At 33.7% G+C, this 26,674-nt stretch overlaps 1 protein-coding gene across 1 annotated transcript in view; it reads left to right on the forward strand.

The window, feature by feature from the left end:
- Positions 1-26,674, forward strand: part of TMEM38B (transmembrane protein 38B) — a 48,263-nt gene that overhangs the window by 16,000 nt on the left and 5,589 nt on the right. The window contains exons 3-5 of the mRNA XM_012736789.3: positions 8,029-8,213; positions 9,032-9,119; positions 20,532-20,649. Coding sequence (XP_012592243.1) covers positions 8,029-8,213; positions 9,032-9,119; positions 20,532-20,649 — 391 coding nt within the window. The remainder of the gene's footprint in view (positions 1-8,028; positions 8,214-9,031; positions 9,120-20,531; positions 20,650-26,674) is intronic.

The following is a 26,674-nucleotide window of genomic DNA, read 5'->3' on the forward strand; positions in this document are numbered from 1 at the left end:
TAGAGTGAGTGCCGTGGCGTCAGCCTAGCTCACAGCAACCTCAAACTCCTGGGCTCAAGGGATCCTCCTGCCTCAGCCTCCCAAGTAGCTGGGACTACAGGCATTCGCCACCATGCCCGGCTAATTTTTTGTATATATTAGTTGGCCAATTAATTTCTTTCTATTTATAGTAGAGACGGGGTCTCGCTCTTGCTCAGGCTGGTTTCGAACTCCTGACCTCAAGCAATCCGAGAGCCTCGGCCTCCCAGAGAGCTAGGATTACAGGCGTGAGCCACCGCGCCCGGCCTAAGAAATGCATTTTTTAATACAGTGAATTCATATAGTATTAATTAACCTCAGATGTTTTATTATCTCCATTTTACATAAAAGGTAATTGAGGCTTAGAGAGTTGGTTAATGGCAGCATCTGGACTGTTATCTTAATCATGAGGAATTTTCACTACGAACAATTTGATTTTTTAACTTAAAACTTCAAGTAATACTGAACAGGTACAAAAATATTTATAAAATAAATGCAAAGTATAAAGAATTGTGATATAATGAAAACTTATATATCCATCCTATAGCCTAAAAAAAGAATTGTCACTTAATCTTTTTATTATAAAGTGAAAAAATTCAGAAAACCACAAAAACCAAACATATGACCTAATGAATTATTATAGGGAACATCCTTATAACCCACTACCCAAGTCAAGAAATATAAATTTATTGCCCATCCCAGAAGTCCTTTCTGTGTGTCCTGTTCCAGTCATAACCCACTTCCCATCTTAATTAACCATTATAGTAACATATATTCTAACTCTTATGGTAATCACTTCTTTGCATATTTTTATAATTTTATCACCCAGTGTTCATCCCTGGACACTATAGTTTAGTCATGCCCATTACAAATTTTGATATGTTTCTTAAGTTTTTTTTTTTAAATTTCCTTAAAATTATGTTTTGAAGAACCAGAGCCAATGACCTGTAAAGTCTTCCATAGTCTAGAGTTTGATGACTGCATATTCATGGTATAGATCATTATATCCCTCTGTTCTCTGTGTTTCCTTAAAATTGGCAGATTGATCCAGAATCCAAATCAGATTCAAGTTAGATCCCTCTAGCGACTTTAAAGAGGTGCAGATTTTCTGATTGGCTCTCTTTTGTGACATTAGCACCCCTTTTACACTTAATGCTTGTTGTATCTGTTAGTTAAATGGGAATTATAAAATGGTGACAGTCTAGTTCTGTCTATTGTTAGAATATTATTATAAATAGATACTTCTCACTTATTATTTGATAAAGCACTTTTATAGTTCATATAGGAAAGGTGGGATAAATGCTTGATTTGTTCCTTTTATTAACCAGTTTTCAAGATAATGAATTTATCCTCTGTCATCCTCCAAAGATGACCAATTTTAAAAAAAGTAATATGAGCTTATAGATTTAAGCATATTTCATTGCTTTCAGTAAATTTCAGTTATTTTCATTATTGAAGCTCAAATTGTCCCATCTTTGGCCAGTGGGGAACCTCTTCAAATTGACTCCTGAGACTTTGTATTAGCTTCCTTTTACTTAGTGTTGTAAGATTCATCTTGTACCTTTCTTCTGGAATCACTCGTTTCTCTGAGAAGCTCTGGTTTCTTTTTAGTGAGAAATGGCATTTTGAGACCAAAATATGAGTGCTGGAGATGCTCATTGTTTCTGGGTTGATCACTGTTTCTAGAGCTTTTCAGTGAACAGAGCTAGGGAGAATAAAGGTAATATAACTTATGAATTCACATTGATATTTCTAATTCACATTCAGGACTATAAAGCTTTTATTTAACTTTTCTGTATTTTACATATGTATCTCCTTTCTGAAGAATTTTGGTCCTTAAGGGCATAAGTGTGATATAATTAAAATATTCTAACATTACTAATTTATTTTATTCTGTATTATGCACATAGTAGTCTTAGAGTAGCAATACTAAGGACTTCCACTGGAATGGTTACTAAAAACATTTTTGGTATATACATTTTTCATTTTTAAAATATATTTTACTATTTTACACTGTCCTACTTTTATAGCTATTGCATACTATTCTCTTCTTAGTTCTCATTCATTCTTAGTTTTTTAGCTAAATTTATTTTTAGTGCTTATCCCCAGTCCTTATGTGTATCTCTTGCTAGTGATCTTGGTTGTCTGATGCTTATTGTCTAGTTTTGAAATAGTAGGTTACAGTTTTGGTCTGTCTTGTGGGCACATTTTCTTGAGTGCTTTCATTGTCTAAAGGGATTTACTTTGCTTTTTTCTTTTTGTTTTTTGCCCAACAGCATGGAATATTGACTGCTTTTTTTTTTTCTTGTAATAAGTTTGTATGGTATTTGACTTTGATGATTTTTGTTGGTCATTTTTATATGAAATTGGTTTTCTTGAACTTTCAGAATTAGGTAAAATTCAGGAAAGATTTTTTGACTTCACAAAGCTTCTGCTTCAATTGTTTTTTATGTAGTGTTCAAAAGATGGTGACCTGCTTTCTGAGATTTCTTGGGTCTCTTACTCTTCCTCAGTTTGGTTTGAACCTTTGCTGTCTTCTGTTGTTCTATCATGCTCAGTTTTGATTCTACTGAAGCAATTTCTTCTCAGTGTTGGACTTATTTTTAGAAGAGAGCCCTAGTGGATCAATTTTGAAAGCTCATAGGGACTAAATTGCTCCAACTCTTTCAGAACTTCTTATCAGGGACCCTTTGTCTTATCTGGTGTTAGAGATGCCAGAACCTCTCCCTGTTGTAGGGATTTTTTTTCTTTTTTGTTTTGTTTTTTTCCAAATTGGCCTGCTGTGCTTTCCATTGAATACTCATTAACTATTTTGGTATTACTTTGGTCTTAAGTCCATCAGCTACCACCTTATTGCTTTCTTTGTCCTACTAAGTAGTGCAGGTCTTGTGGGTGTTAGTGATTTGTCTCTACCCACTTGCATTTTGGGGTTTGAAGGGATACCTTGTCATATAGTTTTGTTATAAGTTCAATTGACCCTTGAGCAATATGGATTTGAACTGAATGGGTTCACTTATGCGCAGATTTTCTTCTGTCTCTGCCACCACTGAGAAAGCAAGACCAACCCCTCCTCTTCCTTCTCCTCCTCAGCATATTCAACGTGATGGTGAAGAGGATGAAGACCTTTATGATGATCCCCTTCCACTTAATGAATAGTAAATATATTTTCTTTCCTTAAGATTTTCTTAATAATATTTTCCTTTCTCTAGATTACTTTATTATAAGAATACAGTATATAATACATATAACATACAAAATATGTGTTAATCAACTGTTCACATTATTGGTAAGGCTTCTGGTCTACAGTAGGATATCAGTAATTTAAATTTTGGGGAGTCAAAAGTTATATGTGGATTTTCTCTTTTATTAATTTCAGCATATTATGGGGGTACAAATGTTTAGGTTACATATATTGCTTTTGCCCCACCTGAGTCAGAGCTTCAAGCATGTCCATCTCCCAGATGGTGTATACCACACCTATTAGGTGTGAATATACTCATCCTCTTCTCCCCACTCCCCCCTGCCCAACACCTGATGAATGGATTTTTTTCAAGTTCATTGGGGTTGGCATCTCAACCCCTGTGTTGAGGGTGAACTTTATTGTGCATGGGATTTTGGTCTTGCTATCTAGTTACTCTGTGTGTTTTTATGGGGATTTGAAGAGATCAAAGTGTTATGCAGCTGCATCTTCCAAGGACACTTGCCATTAGTTTTGAAGTCCCCTCTATGCTCCTCTCCTATTCTATCTCCTCCCTCCTTTCTCAGGGGTAATCATTACCTTTAACTTTGTGAGGCCCAATAAAACAATTAGAACCAATAAAAATGCATATCAACAGAAGAATAAATGAAATACAGATATTAATATAATGTCATCATCTAATAGAGTTTAAGAATCACTTTCCCTATAACTCAGCAAATCTATAGTTCAACATATACCAAAAGAAAATCTTGCTGATGTACATTAGTAAATATATATAAGAATCTTCTTAGAAATGCTATTTATAATGGGAAAAACCAGAAACAACTCTCTGTCAACAGAGAAATGGATGAGTAAATTGACATACTAATTCCGTTGTGCTATATACACTGGTGAAAATTAATAAAGTATAATTATACACAATAACAATGAATCTCAGGAATATATGTTGAACAAAAAAACCTTTTAAGTCACAGAAAAATACATAGGATTTCATTTATAAAACTTTCAAAAACTATATTAAAGATATAAATATATGCTAAAACTGTAAGAAAAGCAAAGATTTGTTTATTTTAAAATGGGGTGTTACATTTTTTATAGTTTCTTGGGATTTATTTTTTTCACTCAACATTATATTACTAATGTTCATCTGTGTATTTGTATGTGGCTGTAGCACATTCCTTCCCACTGTTGTATAATTTATCATATTAATATCTATATTTTATTCTTTTATTGATGAGCATTTTTGATGGCTGTAGATATTTTCTTGGGCATTACAAAACGACAACAATAACAGCAACCACTTATGTAGCATTTACTATGTCCCAGCCAGTCTAAGTGCTTTGTGTATATTAATTATCTCACTTAAACCTCACAAGAATCCTGTGAGGTAGGTATATTTTATTTTTATTTAACAGATAATGCAACTGAAATGTGGAGTGGTTTATAACGTGCCCAAGTTATCACAGATATGGGGTGGTTGGAGCTGGGATTAAAACATAGAGTATCTAGTCCTTTACTCTGTGCAGAATATTGTTTTGTACTCTAGAAAGAAGGACTTTATCTCTATCTTCATAGACCCTTAAATATAAAAAATGATGCTGGCTTAAAGGCATATTTTACTCTTTTCTTTGTTAAAGTTTTAATATTTAGAACACATTTGTAATCTTTGCTTCATTTGATTTTAAGTTGAGAAATAGTGTTTGGAATGTACTTTAAATCTAGCAAGCAAGGTCATCTTTATCTTTAGTACAATAGCTCATAGTGTATACATCTGAAGATTAGCGCCATCTACTGGCAAAGAAACAACAACTGGGTATGTTATGGTATAGTTTTATTGCTTATAAGACAGCGTATGCTTTCATAGGCTTTTTTGGTTTGGAAAGCTGTTTCTGGGGAAAATATCTTACCATTTTTCTATGTATTGATTTTTGTTCTCCAGTGTTTTCCTTAAGCTTCCAAGTATCGGTTATTTTATATTCTACATTTGCATAACTGAGATTACATTTAGATGAGAAAAAATATAAGAAAAGATATAATTTTATAGGTGTCATTCTATCTGTTGATCTTTTTCAAAGCATATACATAAAATTAATAATTTTTTAGATTAATAAGAGCAAGACAAAGCTGTAATATTGAACTAACATGAACTGTATTTAGTTTATCATTGTGTTTTGGCTTACTTAAGTGATACTGTGGTTGATAGAGGAGTGGAATTGATGGTTGAGTGAAAACAGAGTTCTTAATGACTAATCCTGGGAAGCTTCTTTCTGCTCAAACTTTGGTATCAACCTAAATTCTGCTCTCATTTTTTCTTAAACTGGTTTAGCTTTCATTTGTTAGTGGCTTAAGATCTTGTTTGTATCCTGTTTTAGGCCAACTTTTATTCTTTTGTCATTTTTTTCCTCTTCATTAACTTAACCTATGTGAGTTAAAAAGGTATGAGAAATCAATTGTCTTCTGATTGTATTTCTCCTCTTTTTCTGGTATGTATTCTTTAGGCACTTTACAAATTAAAGTTACCTTAAATTTGACAATTTGAGTTGAAGGTGAAATTATAATCTTTACAGAAAGAGGGACATGGTGATTACTTAATAATAATAAGTTTTGATTGAATGGTTTATTAAAGGAATTTTAAAAAGCTAATTTGTGTTATAGAGCAGGAATTGTTTAGGGAACCATTTGTCTGATATGTTTTGTTTACTTGTTAGGTCTACTGAGCGTAATAATTGTTTTACTCTGTGGCTATCTAACACTCAAATGAGAATGATTTTTGTGTGTGTAAAATGTTATTGTAGATATACTTATCTATATCTTACTTACGTATACTTATTGTAGATATATTTTATAAATATCTGATTAAATAGAATAAAGTTATTTATAAAGAAATAGCAATAATTACAAATTTTATACAGTATGCCCTAATGTCACATAATTGAACATAAAAAGTCCAAGACTGCTGTTGTAATAGTTTAAATTTTTAACTCATGTTAAAGATAGGCTCGGTGTAGGGAATGAAAATGGGGTCATTTGTAATATTATTGTTTTTATTGTTTCTTTTTTGAATATTTTACTTGTGAGCATCAGTTACTGCTAAAACAAAAAAAAATCCTCCCTTCTTGATCTATAATAGATACCAAAATATTTTTATTTTATTAAAAGTACATTTAAAATGGATTATTTAAGTATATATACTCTTTTTTTCCCCATTATTTAAACAATGTCCTGGAAATTTATTCCGTATTTGAAGAGAGTAGTATACAGGGATTTTCATATATTTTTATGGACATCTAAAAATTTTAAATCATACCATTTTCAAAAATCTTATAAGAACATATAAAATTTTAAATTAAACCAGTCATTTTCACAAATCTTTTTACTACTCTCAGATAATTTATTCCTTTTTTTAAGCTCTTTAATTATCAACTGATTCTTTGATTTGATATATTTTGTATTTTGCCTCCAGATTGACTGCTAATAAATGATTTAATTCAGGGCTACTTTTTATCATGCTGAGTTTTAGATTAGAGGCTAACAAGATGAACAATTCCTGTCATATAAGGACTATTATAATTTATTATGAGCATTACAGTCTTTCTTATATTATAAAGAAAAATATATAAAGAGCTATTTTGAGGCATAGGAACCAATTGGTTTAGTTGTACAGAGCCATCAGAATATAATCTGAGCTGAGAAGATTAAATAAAACAAAACCCCCAAAGTCTATGGATTATGGTAGTATTTGAGTGGGACCTTGAAGAATAGGAAGGAATTGGTAAGTGGAGACTAAGAAGAAAGAATGCCTTAGGTTAAACAAACCATTGTATCTTGTGTTCAGTCTCTGAAGCAGTATTTTGGCAGACATTTCATATTCCATGAACTTTCAAGAATTCTGACTTTACGAATCATGAATTGCAGTAAGAATGATAGCTTCTTTTAGAAGAAATATGATACTTCTTTCATGCAATGTATTTTATACCACCCCATTAGAAAGAAGAAATGTTCTGCTTTAAGCACGAAATTGTTTACCAGAGTATTTTAGGAATAGAGGGAAAAAAAGGAATGTGTTTTCCAATAGATAGAACTGCTAGTATTTGAACAGATGCTTAGAACAAATGAAGTTTAAAAAAATAATTTACAACAGAAGGGGTGAATTATTCTTTAATTCTTATTCTTTAATCACAATTTAATTTTATTAAAACTTAAGTTTAGACAACTAACTTAAAGAATAAGCTTCATATTTTTTTAATTGTATGAAAATATGTTTTTCCTTAATAAATATAGCTCCTTATGAGCTGTCACCTATCTTTGCATAGATTACAGTTTATGTCCTGCACAGAGGGGCACCAGTGAAGAAGTTAGTGGGGGTTGAAATGCAGCCCTTGCTCAGTTACCAAAAGGTCCTTTTCTCTAATTCATTTTCCCAGAAGACAAAAAACATTGTAGCTAGAGGAATCCCTACCCCGGAAGTGATTATACATTTGCTTTGTTAGTGGATTCAGCACTTAGATTCTAGAATAGTACAGGCACAAATGAGGAACTCAGTAAGTATTCCACACATCTATAGAGTATTCAGAAGTCTAAAATTTACATTATCCTCTAATCATGACTTTTTGACAGATTACATATATTTTGTGTGATTTAAAAAATTGACTCCCTACCCAATCTGTGTTTTTATTGAATTCAAGTTCAGTGTTTATGTGAATAATTCCATTTGTTGTGTTTTGCCAGATTGTTATTGCTGATAGTTAAGATTTTTATTTCTGTTCTTCTGATTCCATTCACATATTAAAATATTACAATTTTAATTTCAGGTATATTATATTTTTTTGCCCGTGCGACCTAGTTTCCCAGGGCTATTCATTTTTACCTGTTCAACTCCTGGCTGCAGGAATGAAGGAAGTGACCAGAACTTGGAAAATAGTAGGTGGAGTCACACATGCTAATAGCTATTACAAAAATGGCTGGCTAGTCATGATAGCTATTGGATGGGCCCGAGGTAATATTAATGATATGTGTTCATAAATTTTCTGTTACTGGTGTACCATAACTACTCAACAGTTCTCTCATTACTTTAATGGGGATCACTGTACTTTAATAACAGTCTTTTTGGAAGGTGAAAACCTTTTTCTTTTCAGTTAATTTAAAACTAGTACTTTTTACTAGTACTGGTCATCGGCCATTATTTTGTGCCTGGCTATTTATTACATAAAGTTTTTATGATTTGTTTGATTAGTAGCTTAGAATCAGAAGGATTCATAGTTAATTAAGTATAGTGCCACCATAAACACAAATTTAAAAAAGAAAGTGTGTGATACCTGTAAAGAAAAAGATTGCTCTATCATTTCTCTGTTTTTTTTATTTTTTATTCTGAATTACTGGAAATAATATGATTGATTATGAGTTCATGTTCACTTTGCATCACTTACCTTTATTGTTGTTTTGTATGTAGGAATTGAACAAATTTCTCTAACCTCTTGTATAGTGTACTTCACCTAAAATCAATATTAGGAAAGGAAATGATAAAACAGAGAATTTTTTTTTCAGTTGTGAAACAAATTTCTGCCATATTTTTGTGCCTGAGGCCCCAGTTTAACCTTAATTATGGTACAACAGACAGTTTCATGCTGGCGAAAGGGAAGAATTACAATTGTTTCAGTACCTTAAATAGACAAGGCAACTTTTTTCTTTATCCCAAGAATTATATTTTGGGAATCCTCATGGAATTTTAAATCAGGTGATAGAATTATGGCTCCCCTCAAATATTTTTTCAAGAAAATTTGGCTAAATGTTCTTGTTTTATTTTCTTATTTTTAGGTGCAGGTGGTACCGTTATCACAAATTTTGAGAGCTTGGCAAAAGGTGATTGGAAACCAGAAGGTCATGAATGGCTGAAGATGTCCTAGTAAGTTGGTATAAATTATACTGAGACATGGATTTTTATCCTCAGATATTACCAAATTTCTTTTCAAGAACATTTTGGGGTCTCTAAATGTAGATGAAATGTAGCTGAAAATATAAATAGTAATGATGATGGGAAGAGAGCTAGCAAATTTTATTCTTTTAAAAAGTTTGCTCTCTGAAATGTAGTTTAAAATAGTAATAAATATTGATTACCTTCTCTGTGGGTTCCTCCCCTTAGAAAACAAAACCAAATAAAAATCTCTGGATTGTTGGAGAATTGTGGGAAGAGTGTGTGTTTATGAAATGAGAACTACGTACAAACAGACTTCTGGGTGGAAATGACTCAATTACAGGCTCACGGCATTTTTATTAATGACTACAACACCCAGATTTCAGATTATACATAGTTCTGATAGTAAAATGTCAAGTTTATTTGAACAAATTGATACATATCATGAAGCACTTTGAGTTACTTTAAAAAAATGACAGTTGAGCTTAATTACACATAAGAATAAGGAAAAGATAAGAGGAAATAACCCATTCCGTACTTGTAAGATGCACACTGCCTTTTGCGTCTATTTAAGAGAACCTGTTCTCTAAAGACTCAGTCTTAAATGGGTTACAGATATATTTCTGATACATCTAAAAGTGAAGTAGAGAAATGACTGTTCCCACAATTCAGGAAGGAAAAGTCTTATAGTGGCCATAATAATCAAAGTGAGGAAAGACTCCATGTAAAAATAAGCTCATTTTCTAATTAAAAATGGATTTAAAGATTATAAATGGATCAAAAATGAAGGCCGAAAAGCAGTATGATGAATTATATTTAAGTGAACTAACAAATTCCAGGATATTTAACTTGGAAAGTACCCCTTAAAGTTTGAATGAGGTGGCTCAGAAATAGAACAAAGGAGGCTTTGATGGATGATAGTTATAAATAAGATATTGGTAATATTCAGCAGAAAATTTCCTCATTTTGAGTATATGCCTTGAATCATCTTCCATGAAACATTTTTTTTGGCTTTTATAACCAAAAACAAATTGTGTTTCTCCTCTGTTCAAAACCTGGCAGTACTCCCCAAATGGACTATAAGGCCCTCCAAGATCTGCCTCTCCCCCATACCCAGTTTGCCTTGATGTCATCTCTTGTTATTGTTTCCCTTGCTCACTCCACTTTATATCCTTGAGCAAACCAGATATGGCCTGATTTAACTCTAGATTTTCTCTCTGCCTAGAATGTTTTTCCTCAAATGGCTAACTCCCGTATCTACTTTTTCTCGAAGTATTTTTTCAATGCTTACCTTCTTAGTGAGGGCTACTTTCCTTAAAATTGCAACACCTCCCTTTATTTTTCTTTTTTCCACATTTATCACTTTCTAATGTATTCTGTAACTTACTTATTCATTATGCTTATTGTCTTCTCCCTTTGGCTTCTATCCATGGTCTTCAAAGAATACAAAATGACAGTGACAGAGATTTCTGTCTCTTTTTTTTCCCTTTTATTTCATCATATTATGGTGGTACAAATATTGTTAGGGTTACATATATGGCCCCTGCAATCCCTCTTCCCCCTACCCCAATGTGCTAGAGCTTCAAGTGTGTCCAACCCCCAGGTGGTGCGTACCGTACCCATCTCATTATGTAAGTATACACCCTTCTCCTCCTCCCCCCTCCCACCTACCCTCTACCCGATAAAAATTTTCTTTTTTTTTTTTTTGACATTTTGGTTACATTGTATATCTTTGCCTCTCCCTAAGAAGGGTTAGAGGTATGCCCTTCCCCCCTACAATGCTCGCCACATCCCCAAGATGTGGATCTCCCCCGCCCCCCAATCTTTGGTGAGCACCACCATTTGAGCACCATAGTTTTAATCAGTCTGTACCAATTTGATGGTGAGTAGATGTGTAGCCCATTTTCTATATCTTGTGTCGCCTCACTTTGGATAATGGGCTTAAGCTTAATCCAGGATTGCATAAACAGTGTTAGCTCACTGTTGTTTCTTAGAATTCAGTAATATTCTATTGTGAGCATATACCAAATTTTAATTATCCACTCATGAATTGACAGGCACTTGGGTTGTTTCCATGACTGCAATAGTGAATTGTGCTGCCATAAACATTCAGGTGCAGATGTCTTTATAGTGCAGTGTCTTATGTTCTTTTGGGCAGATGCCCAACAATGCTGTTGCGGGGTTGAATGGTATTTCTATTTCTAGCTGTTTGAGGTATCTCCAAATTCTTTTCCACAAAGGTTGCACTAATTTGCAGTCCCACCAGCAGTGTAAGAGTGTTCCTGTCTCTCCACATCCTCGCCGGCATTTGTTGTTTTGGGATTTCTTGATATAGGCCATTCTCACTAGGGTTAGGTGGTATCTCATTGTGGTTTTGATTTGCATTTCTCTGATGATTAGAGATGTTGAGCATTTTTTAATATGTTTGCAGACCATTATTCTGTCTACTTTGGAGAAGTTTCTGTTCATTTTCATCACCCATTTCTAGATTGGGTTGTTTGATTTTTTCTTGTTAATTCTTTTAAGTTCTAGATAGAGTCTTGTTATTAAACCTTTATCAGAGGTATAGAGAGCAAATATTTTCTCCCACTCTGTGGGTTGTCTATTTGCTCTGCTGATAGTTTCCTTGGCTATGCAGAAACTTTTTAATTTGATCAGATCCCATTTATTTATTTTTGATGCTGCAGTGATTGCCTTGGGGGTCTTCCTCAAAAATTCTTTGCCTAGACCAATGTCTGATAGGGTTTTCCCAACATCTTCTAGGATTCTTAAGGTTTCATGCCTTAGGTTTAAGTCTGTTATCCATCTTGAGTGAATTTTTGTGAGAGGTGAGAGGTAGGGATCCTGATTCGCTCTTCTGAATGTAGCTAACTAGTTTTCCCAGCACCATTTATTGAAGAAAGATTCTTTTCCCCACTGTATATTTTTGTCTGCTTTATCAAAGATTAGGTTACCATATAGTGATGGTTTCATCTCTGGTATCTCAGATCTATTCCAGATTTCTGTCTCTTTTGATTGCTCATGTGTCCCAAGAACCTAGCACATAGACATTCAATACATATTAAATGAATGTATGAATTATCAACAAATGGGTCAGATGAGATAGATCATTGGTCTATTATGATCTGTTCTGTGTTTGTGTACAGTCATGTGTCATTTAACAACAGGGATACATTCTGAGAAAAGTGTCATTAGGCTATTTTGTCATCATGCAAACATCACAGAACACACTTATGTAAACCTAGATGGTATAAGCTACTGCATATCTAGGATATATGTATAGCTTATTGCTCCTAGGCTACAAATCTGCATAACATGTTACTACACTGTATACTGTAGGCAGTTTTAGCACAAGTTTTTGTGTAATTTAAACATAGGAAAGGTATAATAAAAATATAGTATGAAAGAATGGTGTACCTGTATAGGGCACTTACCATGAAAGGAGCTTGCAGGACTGGATGTTGCTCAGAGGGAGTCAGTGAGTGAGCAGTGAGTGAATGTGAAGACCTAGGCTAGGACATTACTGTATACTACTGTAGATTTTATAAACACTACACTTAGGCTACTTTGAATTTATGAAAAAAAGTTTTCTTTCTTCAACAACAACCTTATCTTACTGTAACTTTTTTACTTAATAAATTTTTTAATTTTTTTTAACTTTCTGACTCTTTTGTAGTAACACTTAGCTTAAAACACAAACACATTGTACAGTTGTACAAAAATGTTTTCTTTATATCCCTTATTCTATAAGTTTTTTTCTATTTTGAAAATTTCTTACTTGTTTTTTACTTTTTAAACATTTGTTAAAAACTAAGACACAAACACGTTATCTTAGGCCTACACAAGGTCAGGATTATCAACCTCACTATCCCCCATCTCTACATTTTGTCTTTAGGGGCAATAACATATATGGAGTTGTTATCTCCTATGATAACAATGCCTTCTTCTGGAATACCTCCTGAAGGACCTGTCTGAGACTGTTTTACAGTTAACTTTTTTTAAAAAAATAAGTAGGAGTATACTCTAATGATAAAAAGTATAGTAAATAAACTGATAACATAGGTATTTATTATTATTAGGTATTATGTGCTGTACATAATTGTAAGTTCTAGACTTTTATACAGCTGGCAGTGCAAGTAGATTTGTTTACACCAGTATAATCACAAATATATGAGTCATGCTTTGTGCTGTGATGTTAAGACACCTACATCACTAGGTGATAGGAATTTTTCAGCTCCATTGAAATCTTTCTGCTCCACCTTTGTTTGTGTGATCCATCGTTGACCTAAACATTGTTATGTAGCACTTGACTGTATGTGTGTATAGGTATGTGTATGTATTTATATATATAGTTTTCACATATCTATCACCACATACTTTTGTATATCTATGATGTCTTTCAGTTTATCCATGCAGTGCATATTTGTTGACTGCTTACTGTGTACAAGAGACTTGGTGGAACACAATATATTCCAAGTTAAAGTCTTAGAGAATAGTATATGAATCAGTCAGTATTCTAGGAGTGAGTGCAATTGAAATCAGAATTCTAAGTTTTTTTTTGAGCCAAGGGTTATATGCCACGTGTCATATAGGCACTTTAAAAAATATATGTGATCACCAATCCTCACAACAAACTTGAGAAGTAGATATTATTTCTAGTTCATGGGTTAAAAAACTAAGGCTCAGAGAAGTTAAAAGGCTTAATGCTACACAGGTAGTTAGAATGTTTCTTTTCTTTTTTTTTTAATATTCAGTTTCCATTTCTTTTTTTTTTAGTTTTTTTTTTTTTAGTAGAGACGGGGTCTCGCTCTTGCTCAGGCTGGTTTCGAACTCCTGACCTTGAGCAATCCGCCCGCCTCGGCCTCCCAAGAGCTAGGATTACAGGCGTGAGCCACAGCGCCCGGCCTTAGTTTTTTTATTATATTTTATTTCAGCATATTATAGGGGTACAAATGTTAAGGTTACATATATTGCCCATGCCCCCCTTCCCCCTCCCTCCTGCCTGACACCCGATAAATGTTATTCCTATATATCTACTTAAGTGTTGATCTGTTAATACCAATTTGCTGGTGAGTACATGTGGTGCTTGTTTTTCCATTCTTGAGATACATCACTTAGTAGAATGGGTTCTAGCTCTATCCAGGAAAATATAAGAGGTGCTATATCGTCATTGTTTCTTAAAGCTGAATAGTACTCCATGGTATACATATACCACATTTTATTAATTCACTCATGTATTGATGGGCACCTGGGTTGTTTTCACACTTTTGGGATTGTGAACTGTGTTGCTATAAACATTTGAGTGCAGGTGCCCCATTTGTAGAGTGTCATTTGATCTTTTGGGTAGATGCCCAGTAGTGGAATTGCTGGATCAAATGATAGATCTACTTGTATTGCTTTAAGGTATCTCCGTATTGCTTTCCACAGATGTTTCTTTTTTTTTTTTTTTTGAAACAAGAGTCTTGCTCTGTTGCCTGGGCTAGAGTACAATGGTGGTGTCATAGCTCACTGCAACCTTGAACTCCTGAGCTGAGATTGCAGGTGCCTGGCATCATGCCCTGCTAATTTTTAAATATTTTGTAGAGACAGGGTCTTGCTATATTGCTCAGGCTGGTCTTGAACTCCTGGTCTCAAGCATTCCTCTTGCTTTGGCCTCCCAAAATGCAAGGATTACAGGCATGAGCCACCACGTCCAGCCTATGGTGCATTAAAAAATTTTTTAATTAAGGTATACTTTATATTTAAAAAACTACATCTATCTAAAGAATATCATTTGATGAGTTTAGACAGATTTATTAATATATAACAAAGGAACTACTATCACTATCAAGAATATTTCTGTTAGCCTCAGACTTTCCTATCTCTTACAGTCCATTCTCTTCCTCCATCCCTGGCTCCAGACACACATACAGAATCACTTTAGAATTTTATATAAATGAAATTTTATAATATGTACTCTTTTGTGCCTAGCATCTTTTACTTAACATAGTGATTTTGAGATTCATCCACACAGGATGAACTAGTTTGTTCCTTTTTGTTGCTATATTTCATTGTGTGGACAGATCACATTTTATTTATCCATTCATCTGTTGGAGGACATTTGGGTTGATTCCAGTTTCTAGCTGTTGTAAATAAAGTTGCTATGAACATTTGTATACCAGTCTTTGTGTATTACATGTTTTCATTTCATTTGGGTAAGTATCTGGGAGTGGAATGGGAATGGTTGAATGGAATATTAAGTATATGTTTAACTTTTTAGAAACTACCAAGCAGTTCTACAAAGTGTCTAAGAGTTCCAGTTGCTGTATAATATCTCCAAGACTTGGAATTGTTAATCTTTTTAATTTTAGGAATTCTAATGGATGTATTTCTCATTGCGAGTTTAATTAGCATTTCTCTGCAAACTAAGGACATTGAGGATCTTTTCATGTGCTTATTGGTCATTTCCATCCATCTATGTTTGTATATATCTTTGACCACTATTATTGAGTTATAAGAGTTTTTCGTTTTTATTTTTAGAGACAAGGTCTCCCTCTGTCATCTAGGCTGATATACAATGGTGCAATTGTAGCTCACTGTAGCCTGGAACTCCTGGCACAAGCAATCCTCCCACCTCAGCCTCTTCTAAGTAGCTAGGACTACGGGTGCATGCCACTATACCTGGCTTGTTTTTTGTAGAGATACGGTCTAGCTATGTTTCCCAGGTGAGGCTTGAACTTCTGTCCTTAAGCAGTCCTCCTGCCTTGCTCTCTGAAAGTGCTTGGATTATAGGTGTTAGTCTTTAGAGTTCTTTATATATTCTGGATACTGTTTTTTGTTGTGTGTGTTCTTTTGGTAAAGTCTTATTAATAATTTTTTATTGTTTTTGTGTTCTACCTAAGAAGCCTTTGCTTATTCCAAAGTTGCAAAGCTATTCCTTTCAGTTTTTTTTTTTTATTTCAATAGATTTAGGGGGTACAAGTGTTTTTTGTTACATGAATTGTATAAAGTCAGGGCTTTTAGTGTACCCATTACTAGAATAGTGTACATTGTACCTGATAGGTAAAATTTTAGCCCTCACTGTCCAACATCCTCCCTCTTTTTTAGTTTTCAATGTCCATGATACCACTTTATGACTATTTATACCTGTTGTTTAGCTACCACTTATAAATGAGAACATGTGGTATTTGTTTTTCCATTCCTGAGATACTTCCCTTAGGATAAAGTTTTCCAGTTCCATCCAAGTTGCTGCAAAAGACATTATTTCATACCTTTTTGTGGCTGAGTAGTACTCCATGGTATGCATGTGCATGTGTGTGTGTGTGTGTGTGTGTGTGTGTGTGTGTGTGTGTATATATATATCCATCCATCCATATATATATATATTACTATATACACATACACCACATTTTCTTTATCCACCCATCAGATCATGGACACTTAGATTGATTTCATATCCTTGCAATTGTGAATTGTGCTGCACTTAAACATTCAGGTGCAGGTGTTATTCTTATAAAATGACTTCTTTTCCTTTGGGTAGATATCCAGTAGTGGGATTGCTGGATCAAATGGTAGGGTTACTATTAGTTCCTTGAGGAATCTCCATGATGTTTTCCATAAAGGTTGTACTAGTTTACATTACCACCAATGGTGTATAAGCATTCCCTTTTCACTGCATCCATGCCAACATCTATTGTTTTTGACTTTTTAATAATGGCCATTCTGACAGGGGTAAGGTGGTATCTCATTGTGGTTTTAATTTGCATTTCCCTGATGATTAGTGATGTTGAGCATATATTCATGTTAGTTGGCCATTTGTCTATCTTTTGAAAAATGTTTGTTCGTGTCTTTTGCCCACTTTTTGATGGAGTTATTTGTTTTTTTCTTGCTGATTTGAATTCTTTATAGATTCTGGATATTACAGTCCTTTGTTGCATGTATAGTTTGTGAATATTTTCTCCCATTCTGTAGGTTGTCTGTTTACTCTTGATTATTTCTTTTGCTATGCAAAAACTTTTCAGTTTAATTAAGTCCCACTTATTTTTGTTGTGGGTATATTTGCTTTTGGGGTCTTAGTCATAAATTCTTTGCCTAGGCCATAGCCAGAAGAGTTTTTCCTACATTCTGTTCAAGAATTTTTATGGTTTCAGGTCTTACATTTAACTCTTTAATCCATCTTGAATTAAATCTTGTATATGGTGAGAGATAGGGATCATGTTTTACTCTTCTGCATGTGGCTAGCCAATTTTACCAACACCATTTATTGAATAGGGTGTCCTTTCTCCAGTATATATTTTTGTCTGCTCTGTGAAAAATTAGTTGGTTATAGGGATATGGCTTTATTTCCAGGTTCTCTGTTCTGTTCCACTGGTCTGTGTTTCTACCTTTATGCCAATATCATTCTGTTTTGGTTCCTGTAGCCTTGTAGTATACTTTGAAGTCAGGTATTGTGATGCCTCTAGATTTGTTCTTTTTGCTTAGGACTGTTTTGGCTATTCAGGCCCTTTTTTGCTTCCACATGAAATTTAGAATTTATTTTCAAGATCGGTGAAAAATGATGTTGGTATTTTGATGGGATTTGCATTGAATCTGTAAATCACTTAGGACAATATGGACATTTTAACAATGTTGATTTTTCCAGTTCATGAGCATGGGATGTTTTTCCATTTGTTTGTATCATTTGTGTTTTCATCATATTTTATAGTTCTCCTTGTAGAAATCTTTCACCTCCTTGGTTAGTATATTCATAGGTGCTTTATTTTCTTTGCAGCTATTGTAAATGGCATTGAGTTCTTGATTTGACCCTCACCTTGACTGTTATTAGTACATGGAAATAATACTGATTTGTGTACATTAATTTTATAACCTGAGACTTTACTGAATTTATCAATTCTGGGAGTCTTTGGAGGAATCGTTAGGGTCCTCTAGATATAAGATCATATTGTTGGCCAACAGGGATAGTTTAGCCTCCTCTTTTCTGATTTGGGTGGCCTTTATTTCTTTCTTTTGACTGATTACTTTGGCTAAGACTTCCAATACTATGTTGAATAGAAGTGGTGACAGTGGTCATCCTTGTCGTGTTCCAGTTCTTACGGGGAATGCTTTCAACTTTTCCCCATTCAGTATGATGTTGGCTGTGGGTTCATACATGGCTTTTGTTATTTTGAGGTATGTTCCTTCTAGTCCTAGTTTGTTGAGAATTTTTATCATGAAGGGGTGCTGGATTTTATCTAATGCTTTTTCTGCATCTGTCAAGGTAGGTGATCATATGGTTTTTGTTTTTAGTGCTCTTTATGTGGTGAATCACATTTATTGATTTGTGTATATTGAACCATCCTTGTATCTCTGGGATGAAACCCACTTGATCATGGTGAATTATCTTTTCAGTGTGCTGTTGGATTTGGTTTGCTAGTATTTTGTTGAAGATGTTTGCATATATGTTCATGAGGAATATTGGTCTGTAGTTTTCTTTTCTTGTCGTGTTCTTTCCTGGCTTGGTATCAGGGTGATACTGGCTTTGTAGAATGAGTTAGGAAGGATTCCCTCCTTCTTGATGTTACAGAACAGTTTCAGTAGGGTAGGTGCCAGTTCTTCTTTATAGATCTGGTAGAATTCAGCTGTTAATCCATCTGGTTTTGGGCTTTTTTGTTGTTTTTTGGGAGATTGTGTATTCTTGTTTCAGTCTTACTACTCATTATTGATTTGTTCAGGACTTTTGTTTCTTCCTGATTCAAATTTGGGGGATTGTGTGTTTCTAAAAATGTATCCATATCCTGTAGATTTTCTAGTTTGTGTGTGTAGAGGTTTTCATAGTAGTCTTGGATGATATTTTGTATTTCTGTGGTATCAGTTGTAATGTCTCCTTTTTCATTTCTAATTGAGCTTATTTGAGTCCTTTCTCTCCTATTTCTGGCTAATGTAGCCAGTGGTCTATCAATTTTGTTTATCCTTTCAAAGAACCAACATTTTATTTTGTTGATCCTTTGTGTCGTTTTTGTTTGTTTGTTTGTTTCCATTTTGTTTGGTTCTGCTCTGATCTTTGTTATTTCTTTTCTTTTGCTAGCTTTGGGTTTGGTTTGTTCTTTTTCTAGTTCTTTGGGGTGTGTGACATTAAGTTGTTCATTTGTGATCTTTCTGTCTTTTTGATGTAGACATTTAAGGCTATGAACTTCCCTCTCAGCACTGCTTTATTTTGCTGTATACTGGAGATTTCTGGAAGCTTGTCTTGTCTTTGTTGTTCAATTCAAAAAATTTTTTTTGATTTCTGTCTTCATTTTGTCATTGACCTAAGGATTGTTCTGTAGCAGGTTGTTTAATTTCCATGTATTTGTGTAGTTTCAAGAGTTCCTTTTGGAACTTGATTGTTGATTTCTACTTTTATTCCACTATGGTTTGAGAAGATACATGGTATGATTTTGATTTTTCTAAATTGATAAACTTACATTAAAGAATGTCTTAAAACACATTTTTTAACCAGTAGGGGTATGAATCAAAAAAGTTTAGAGATCACTGTTGTAAAACATGAATGTTATCCAATCATATTGTTAAGAGAGGTCTAAATCTCTTTTGCCCAAACCTAACCCTGTTTTGAACTGAGTCCTCAGCTTGTAATAATTAAATAACTTATTTTTTATTAAATGGCTTATAGGAACCTTTAAATTTGTCATATTGCAGTGTGGCGTATCTTTTTCTACTTCCATGCATAGAGAGCTAGACAATGATCTGTTACTGAGATATACTTTAAATATGTGGCAAATATATAACATGAAAGTAATGCTTCTTGTTTGGTAGATTATCACAGTATTTTAGACTTTACTATTTCAGCATTAGTGTATTAATATATTAGCTAAAATTAATATGCTGTGCTGGAGTTAGTTAAATGATGTGGTTAGTTTAATGATGGAGGTAGCTATTACTGTTTTATGAGAGCAGATTGTGTGCATCTCTTTTCCCTTTGCATGCAGCAGCCTGAAATTGGCTGTGATGTGAGTATTTACACAGTGGAAATGGGCAAATGCTACAAATCAGGTCTTTCTTTTCTTCCTCCACCCCACCCTGGGAGCTTGTTTAGCACTATAAGGTTTTTCAAGACTAGTTCCAAATCATGCAGTGGAACATGGGAATTTCAAATTCTTTGTGAAAAAGTGTTATATGGGAAATATGTTTTGGAAATATTGCACGTAGAAATCTTTTTCTTTGTTAGAAAGTTGGAAATGTATGAACATTCTAAAATCTCTAGTACTTTATACTGTGAAGAAAGATATTTGAATTTGTATAACTCAGCATTTTCAAAACTTTTAAAGTATATTCATTTTTGTGTTACATCTATTAATAGCCCATTAAATTACTGTTTTGCAGAGTACTCTTTGAAAAAGAGATAGATTATGTTATTACTTGCTGACTTAAAATGTGTTTTATTTTCAGCCCTGCCAAGGTAACCCTGCTGGGGTCAGTTATCTTCACATTCCAGCACACCAAACATTTGGCAATATCAAAGCATAATCTTATGTTCCTTTATACCATCTTCATTGTGGCCACAAAGGTAAGAGTTCAAAATATTAATACTTATAAGTCAGCATTACAAATCCTATATTATCATTCCTCTTTGATAGAATCCTACTTACTGGGCAAGTAGTAGGAACTTTTTTATTGTTATTATAGTCTAAAAAGATAAATTTGGGAGAGTTTATTTAGCAAATCTGTGACTTTCTGAAACAGATTTTCTGTGATTCCTCATTTGCTTTATGCTGAGGCTATCAGGAAACACTTACAGATAGCCTACTAGTATATTGTTAGTGGAAATAACTAAGGCTTATCCAAGATTATAAAGATAGTAGTGTCTCATTTATAAAATGAGGTGCTTGGGGTAGATGCTCTCTGAGTTTCCTTTAAGTGCTAAAATTTCAGGGTTTTATATTAGGACTTATTTGTGATCAGTCTCTTCTATTAATATTGCCTGGATACCATGGAGTACTATTCAGCTTTAAGAAACAATGGTGATATAGCACCTCTTATATATTCCTGGATAGAGCTGGAACCCATTCTTCTAAGTATTATCTAAATCAGAGGAGCAAGAGCATGTGTGGAAATGACTGGTTATCCTGTTTATATTAATAAATACAGTATTCAATTAAAAAAAAAAGAATGGAAAAACAAGCACCACATGTACTCACCAGCAAATTGGTATTAACGGATCAACACCTAAGTGGACATACAGGAATAACATTTATCGGGTGTTGGGCAGAGGGAAGGGGGGAGGAAGGGATAGGTATATACAAACATAATGAGTGAGATGTGCAATGTTTGGGTCATGGTCACGCTTGAAGCTCTGACTCAAGGGGGGAGGGGGGCATGGGCAATAGATGTAATATTAACATTTGTACCCCCATAATATGCTGAAATAAAAAATAAATAAAAATAAGAAAAATGTTAGTAAAAAAAAATGTTGCCTGGGTGGGAGCTTTATTTCTTTTTGAAGATAGGAGGTAGTATGACATAAGATGGTTTTAGAGACAAGGCAGTCTTGGGTTCAAATCCTAATTTTGCTGCCTAATCCCTGAACAAGCAAGTCACTTAATGTCTCTGATTCCCAATTTTCTCTCTGTCACTGTGTCTGACACATTTTATGAATTTTATTTGCAGCTGTATCATGGGACTAATTCTGATTATTCTTAACATTATTAGGGATTGTTCCCTATTCACAAGTAGGTAATTGATCTTAGGATAAAATTATTATTTAAACCTAGAAAAATGTTATGGCTAACTCTATTTCAAACTAGATATTTTTGGCTAAAAACTTATCTGCAGGATTCTTAAAAAGAAAACAGTATAAATTGGTGTCTTAGAACCAAGTCACTATAGGGATCATTTATTTTTGTTTTTGTAGTCTCTGAGATGGAGGTGGTCTGTGGCTATAATTCAGATATCTTATATATCAGATATTTGTACTTCAACTATCTGAGGTAAAATCTCTTCACATATACTGTCTTCCAGTCCTCAAATTTTGAGCTGTATGTATTTTTTTCTAACAGTTTTATTGAGATATAGTTTCCATACCATACAGTTCACCCACTTAAAGTGTACGATTGAATGGTTTTCAGTATATTTACAGAGTTGTGCAGTTATCACCATAGTCAATATTAGAACATTTTTATCACCCCAAAAAGAAACCTTATACTTATTAGCATTCAAATTTTCCCTAGTACCCTCAACCATAGGCTCTGTTATTTATCCATTAGTTGACAGACATTTTGGTTGTTTCACTTTTTGGCTAATATGAATAAATGAGCTATGAACATACATATCAAAGTTTTTGTATAGACATGTGTTTCATTTCTCTTGGATATATCATCTAGGAATGGAATTGTTAGATCATATGGTAATTCTTTGTTTAACCATTTGAGGAACTGGCAGACTTTTTTCCAAAGTTGTTTATCACTTTACATTCCTACCAGCAATGTATTAATATGAGAGTTCCAATTTCACCATAACCTCACCAGTACATGTTATTGTCTGTTGTTTTTTTCATTATAGCTACCCGAATAGGTGTGAAGTGGCATCTCGTTGTGATTTTGATGTGCATTTCCCTGATGAATAATGATGCTGAGTATCTTTCCATGTGCTTGTTAGATTTGTATATCTTCTTTGGAAAAATATCTGTCTATTCAGATCATGTGACCATTTTTAATTGTATTTGTCTTTTTAATGTTGAGTTGTAAGACTTCTTTTAGACCCTTATCAGACATATGATTTACAGTTATTTTTCTCCTGCCCTGTAAATTTTATTTTTACTTGATAGTGTCCTTGGAAGCACAAATTAAAAAAAAATTGATGAAGTCAGTATACCTCTTTTCTTCTTTATTGTGTATGCTTTATGTGTCATATCTAAGAAACCATTGCCCAGTCCAAGGTAATGTAGAATTATCTCTATGTTTTCTTTTATAAGTTTTATAGTTTTAGCTCTTATGATGTGTTATAAGTTAATTTTTGTATATGGTGTGAGGAAGGGTCCAACCATATTCTTTTTTTTTTTTTTTTAAAGACAGAATTTTGCTCTGTTTCCCAGGCTAGAGTGCAGTGGCACTATCACAGCTCTCTGCAGCCTCAAACTCCTGGGCTCAAGTGATCCTCCTGCCTCAGCCTCCCGAGTAGCTAGGACTATAGGCATGTGCCACAACACTCAGCTTTTTTTTGTATTTTTTTTTAGAGACAGGGTCTCATTATGTTGTCCAGGCTGATCTCGAACTCCTGGCCTCAAGCGATACTCCAGCATTAGCTTCCCAAAGTGCTAGCATTACAAGTATGAGCCACTGTGACCTTCACCTTCACCTTCTTTCTTTTACATGTGGATATTTTGTTGTCCCAGCACTTTTTATTGAAAAGACTATTCCTTCTCTCATTGAATTGTTTTTGCAACCCTTGTCAAAAATCAGTTGATTACCTCTGGACTCTTAAGTTTTATTCCATTAATTTGTGTATACCTACCTATCCTTATGCTGTTATCACTCAGTCTTAATTATGGTAGCTTCATAGTTTTGGAATCGGGAAGCATGAGCCCTCTGAGTTTGTTCTTCCTTTTCAGAATTTTTTGACTATTCTGGGTCGCTTGAATTTACATGTAAATTTTGTGATTGACTTGACAATTTCTGCAAAGAAGCCAGCTTGTATTTTGATAGACATTGCTTTAAATCTGTAAATCAGTTTAGGAACTATTACCATTTTAACAATGTTCAGGCTTCTAATCCATCAACACAAGATTTATTTCCATCTATTTAGGTTGTCTTTAATTTTTATTCATTGATTTCCATGTACGAGTCTTAAACTTTTTTTGTTAAGTTTATTTCTAAATATTTTATTCTTTTTTGCTGCTATATTAAATGAAATTACATTAAAATATCATTTTCAGGTTCATTATAAATCTGTAGAAATACAGTTGATTTTTGTATATTGATCTTGTATCTTGCAACTTTGCTGAACTTGTTTCTTAGCTTTAATAGGTTTTTTTTTTTTTAGTGTGGATTCCTTAGAATTTTCTATATTCAAGATCATGTCATCTGCAAATAGAGATCATTTTATTTCTTTTCCAATTTACATGTCTTTAGTTTTATTTTCTTACCCAATTGCCCTGGCTAGAACCTCCAGTACAAGTTGAAAAGAAATGGAGTGAATATTCTTGCCTTTTTCCTGATCTTAGGGAGAAAGCATTTGTTCTTTTACTGTTAAGTCTGTTGTTGGCTGTGGGTTTTTTGTAAGGTTTTATAAGGTTGGGGAAGTTAGTTTTCTTCTAGTAGTTTTTTGAGTGGTTTTATCATGAAGAAGGAGTTTAGGGAGCTGTATAATTTTTGAGAGTTTCTAACTTTAAAGAAAATGAATGTGTATTGTGGGTTTGGTAAGAATAAATAGCACTGGTATCTTAAGTTTTTTTAAATTATAGGATCAGTTTTGTTCAAGGCCTAATTTGTGGAATAAAAATGATAGTTTTTCTTACAATTGTTGCTGGACATATAATTTTTTATTATAACACCCAAACTTAAATATCATACTACAATATAATAATTAAAAAGATATTTAAAAATAGAAAACCATACAGTGTTAAACTTTTCATGTGATATTCCCCGTTTTCCCAATTAGAAGTATATTTCAAAATAGAATATCCATTTTTAACTCATCTATTTGCCCAAATTCCATTCAGATTTGATACTGATAATATGTGTGATAATTTTAATCAGGCTGATTTTAAAATGGCTTGTCATTTAAGTGTTTCTGAATAGCTACTATAGTGTCACATTTTTTTAGATATAAAAAAAATTGGCAGGAGTATACAGAGAAATATTTGCCAGTAATTATTTTCCTTTTCTTTGATTGCTTTTTTCCTGTTATTTATGTAGTCAGAAAATTTGCATTGTACGTTTGTTTTGGATAATCAGTGTTTTGGCATATTCTCAGATGCTAATAAATATGATTTCTATTCTTAAAGACAATATCTCCCCCAAATTATGACAAGCATGCACATGTAAAAATATTGAGTTCCATAAGAGTAACTTAAAATAAAGGACCCCTCTTCCCAGTGTTGCTCAACCTCTAGTATCTTTGTTGTTATCTGAATCTGCTTCATTTCAAGCAGTCCTGTGGGTAAGCCTTAGGTAGTCTCTGTCTTCACATGTATAGCCTAGCCATAAACCAAGGACTTGTATATAGCTGCATCCCATACAGATATCTGGAGTCCCCTCCCCCAGCCCCTGTACCTGCTCTGGTTCCTCCTCTCTGGTTACCTCACTCTGCATGTTGTGGGCAACTTTAGCTGCACTGAACATCAATCTCTGCTGCCTCAGCTTCAGTTTTAGCTCTCTGCTTTCTGGTTGAAAATTGTCCTCAGGCAGAAGTCAGGGAAAATGTGGGCATCACTTTATGAATTTCTCTTTTCTCATGGATCAGTCTTAATACTTTCTGTTGTCTAATGCCTGATAATAGTTGACTCAGGTATGTGTTTTGTCAAATTTATATTTTTACACTTGGAAGGATAGTCTAGAACCAGTTATTCTATCATAGCAAAGGAGGAAGTTCCTGCGTTCCTTTCTTGATCAGTATTGTTAAAGGTTTATCTGTGTGTTTTTAATCTTTTCAGAGGACCAACTTTTGGTTTTATTATTCCCCTCAATAATATTGTTTTTCATTGCTGTGCTTCATATCACATTTTGATGTGTATATTTTTATTGTCATTTGGTTTAAATTCCTATGATTTATAGTAGCTTCTTCTTTGACAAAGAAATGTCAAGTGTGTTTTAAAATTTCCAAGAATTTAGAAAAAAATCTTTTTTTAAATGATTTCTACTTGAACTGCATTTTTGATGACATGTATGTGTGCTTGTAGTATGTTATTCTTTGGTATTTGTTGAGACTTTATTTGTTACTAGTATTGATATGATTTTATATTAATCTTTGTTTGTGTGAAAAGTAAATATATTCTTCATTTTGGAGGTATGAGGAATCATATATATGTATGTATGTATATGCTTATTCATTATGGTTCAAATATAGTATATAATTATTAATTTTTTTCCTGTCTGATCTTATTAATTTTCTTCCTGGTTGAGAGAAGTATGTTAAATATTCTCCTGCTTCCCTCCTTCCCTCCTTCCCCCCTTCCCTCCTTCCCTCCTTCCCTCCCTTCCTCCCCTCCCTTCCTCCCTCCCTCCTTCCCTCCCTCTTTTTCTTCCAGAACTCAAGCAAGCTGAATGTTCATGGAGTGTTCAGCCCTTGTGGGCTCCCATTTTCATTGTAGGAGGACTAAGTTCTACCTTTCTGTTTCTCACAAATCTTTTGTGATTGTTAAAACCAAAGTCTCAGGGGAAATAAATATGTGCTAACTAATATTATTGACATAGAGGAAAGCACATGGATATTAGAATCATACAGATGTATGTTGAAATCTAGGCTTTGCAATTTTAAGCATGAGTTTTGCTTGAGACAAAGTTGTAAGTGTGCCCATCACTACGATAGTGTACATTGTACCCATTAGGTATGATTTCACCCATCCCCTCTTCTCCCCTCCCACCTGCTTTATTTCA

Source organism: Microcebus murinus, chromosome 12 (genome assembly GCF_040939455.1).
Source record: "Microcebus murinus isolate Inina chromosome 12, M.murinus_Inina_mat1.0, whole genome shotgun sequence".
Taxonomy (NCBI): domain Eukaryota; kingdom Metazoa; phylum Chordata; class Mammalia; order Primates; family Cheirogaleidae; genus Microcebus; species Microcebus murinus.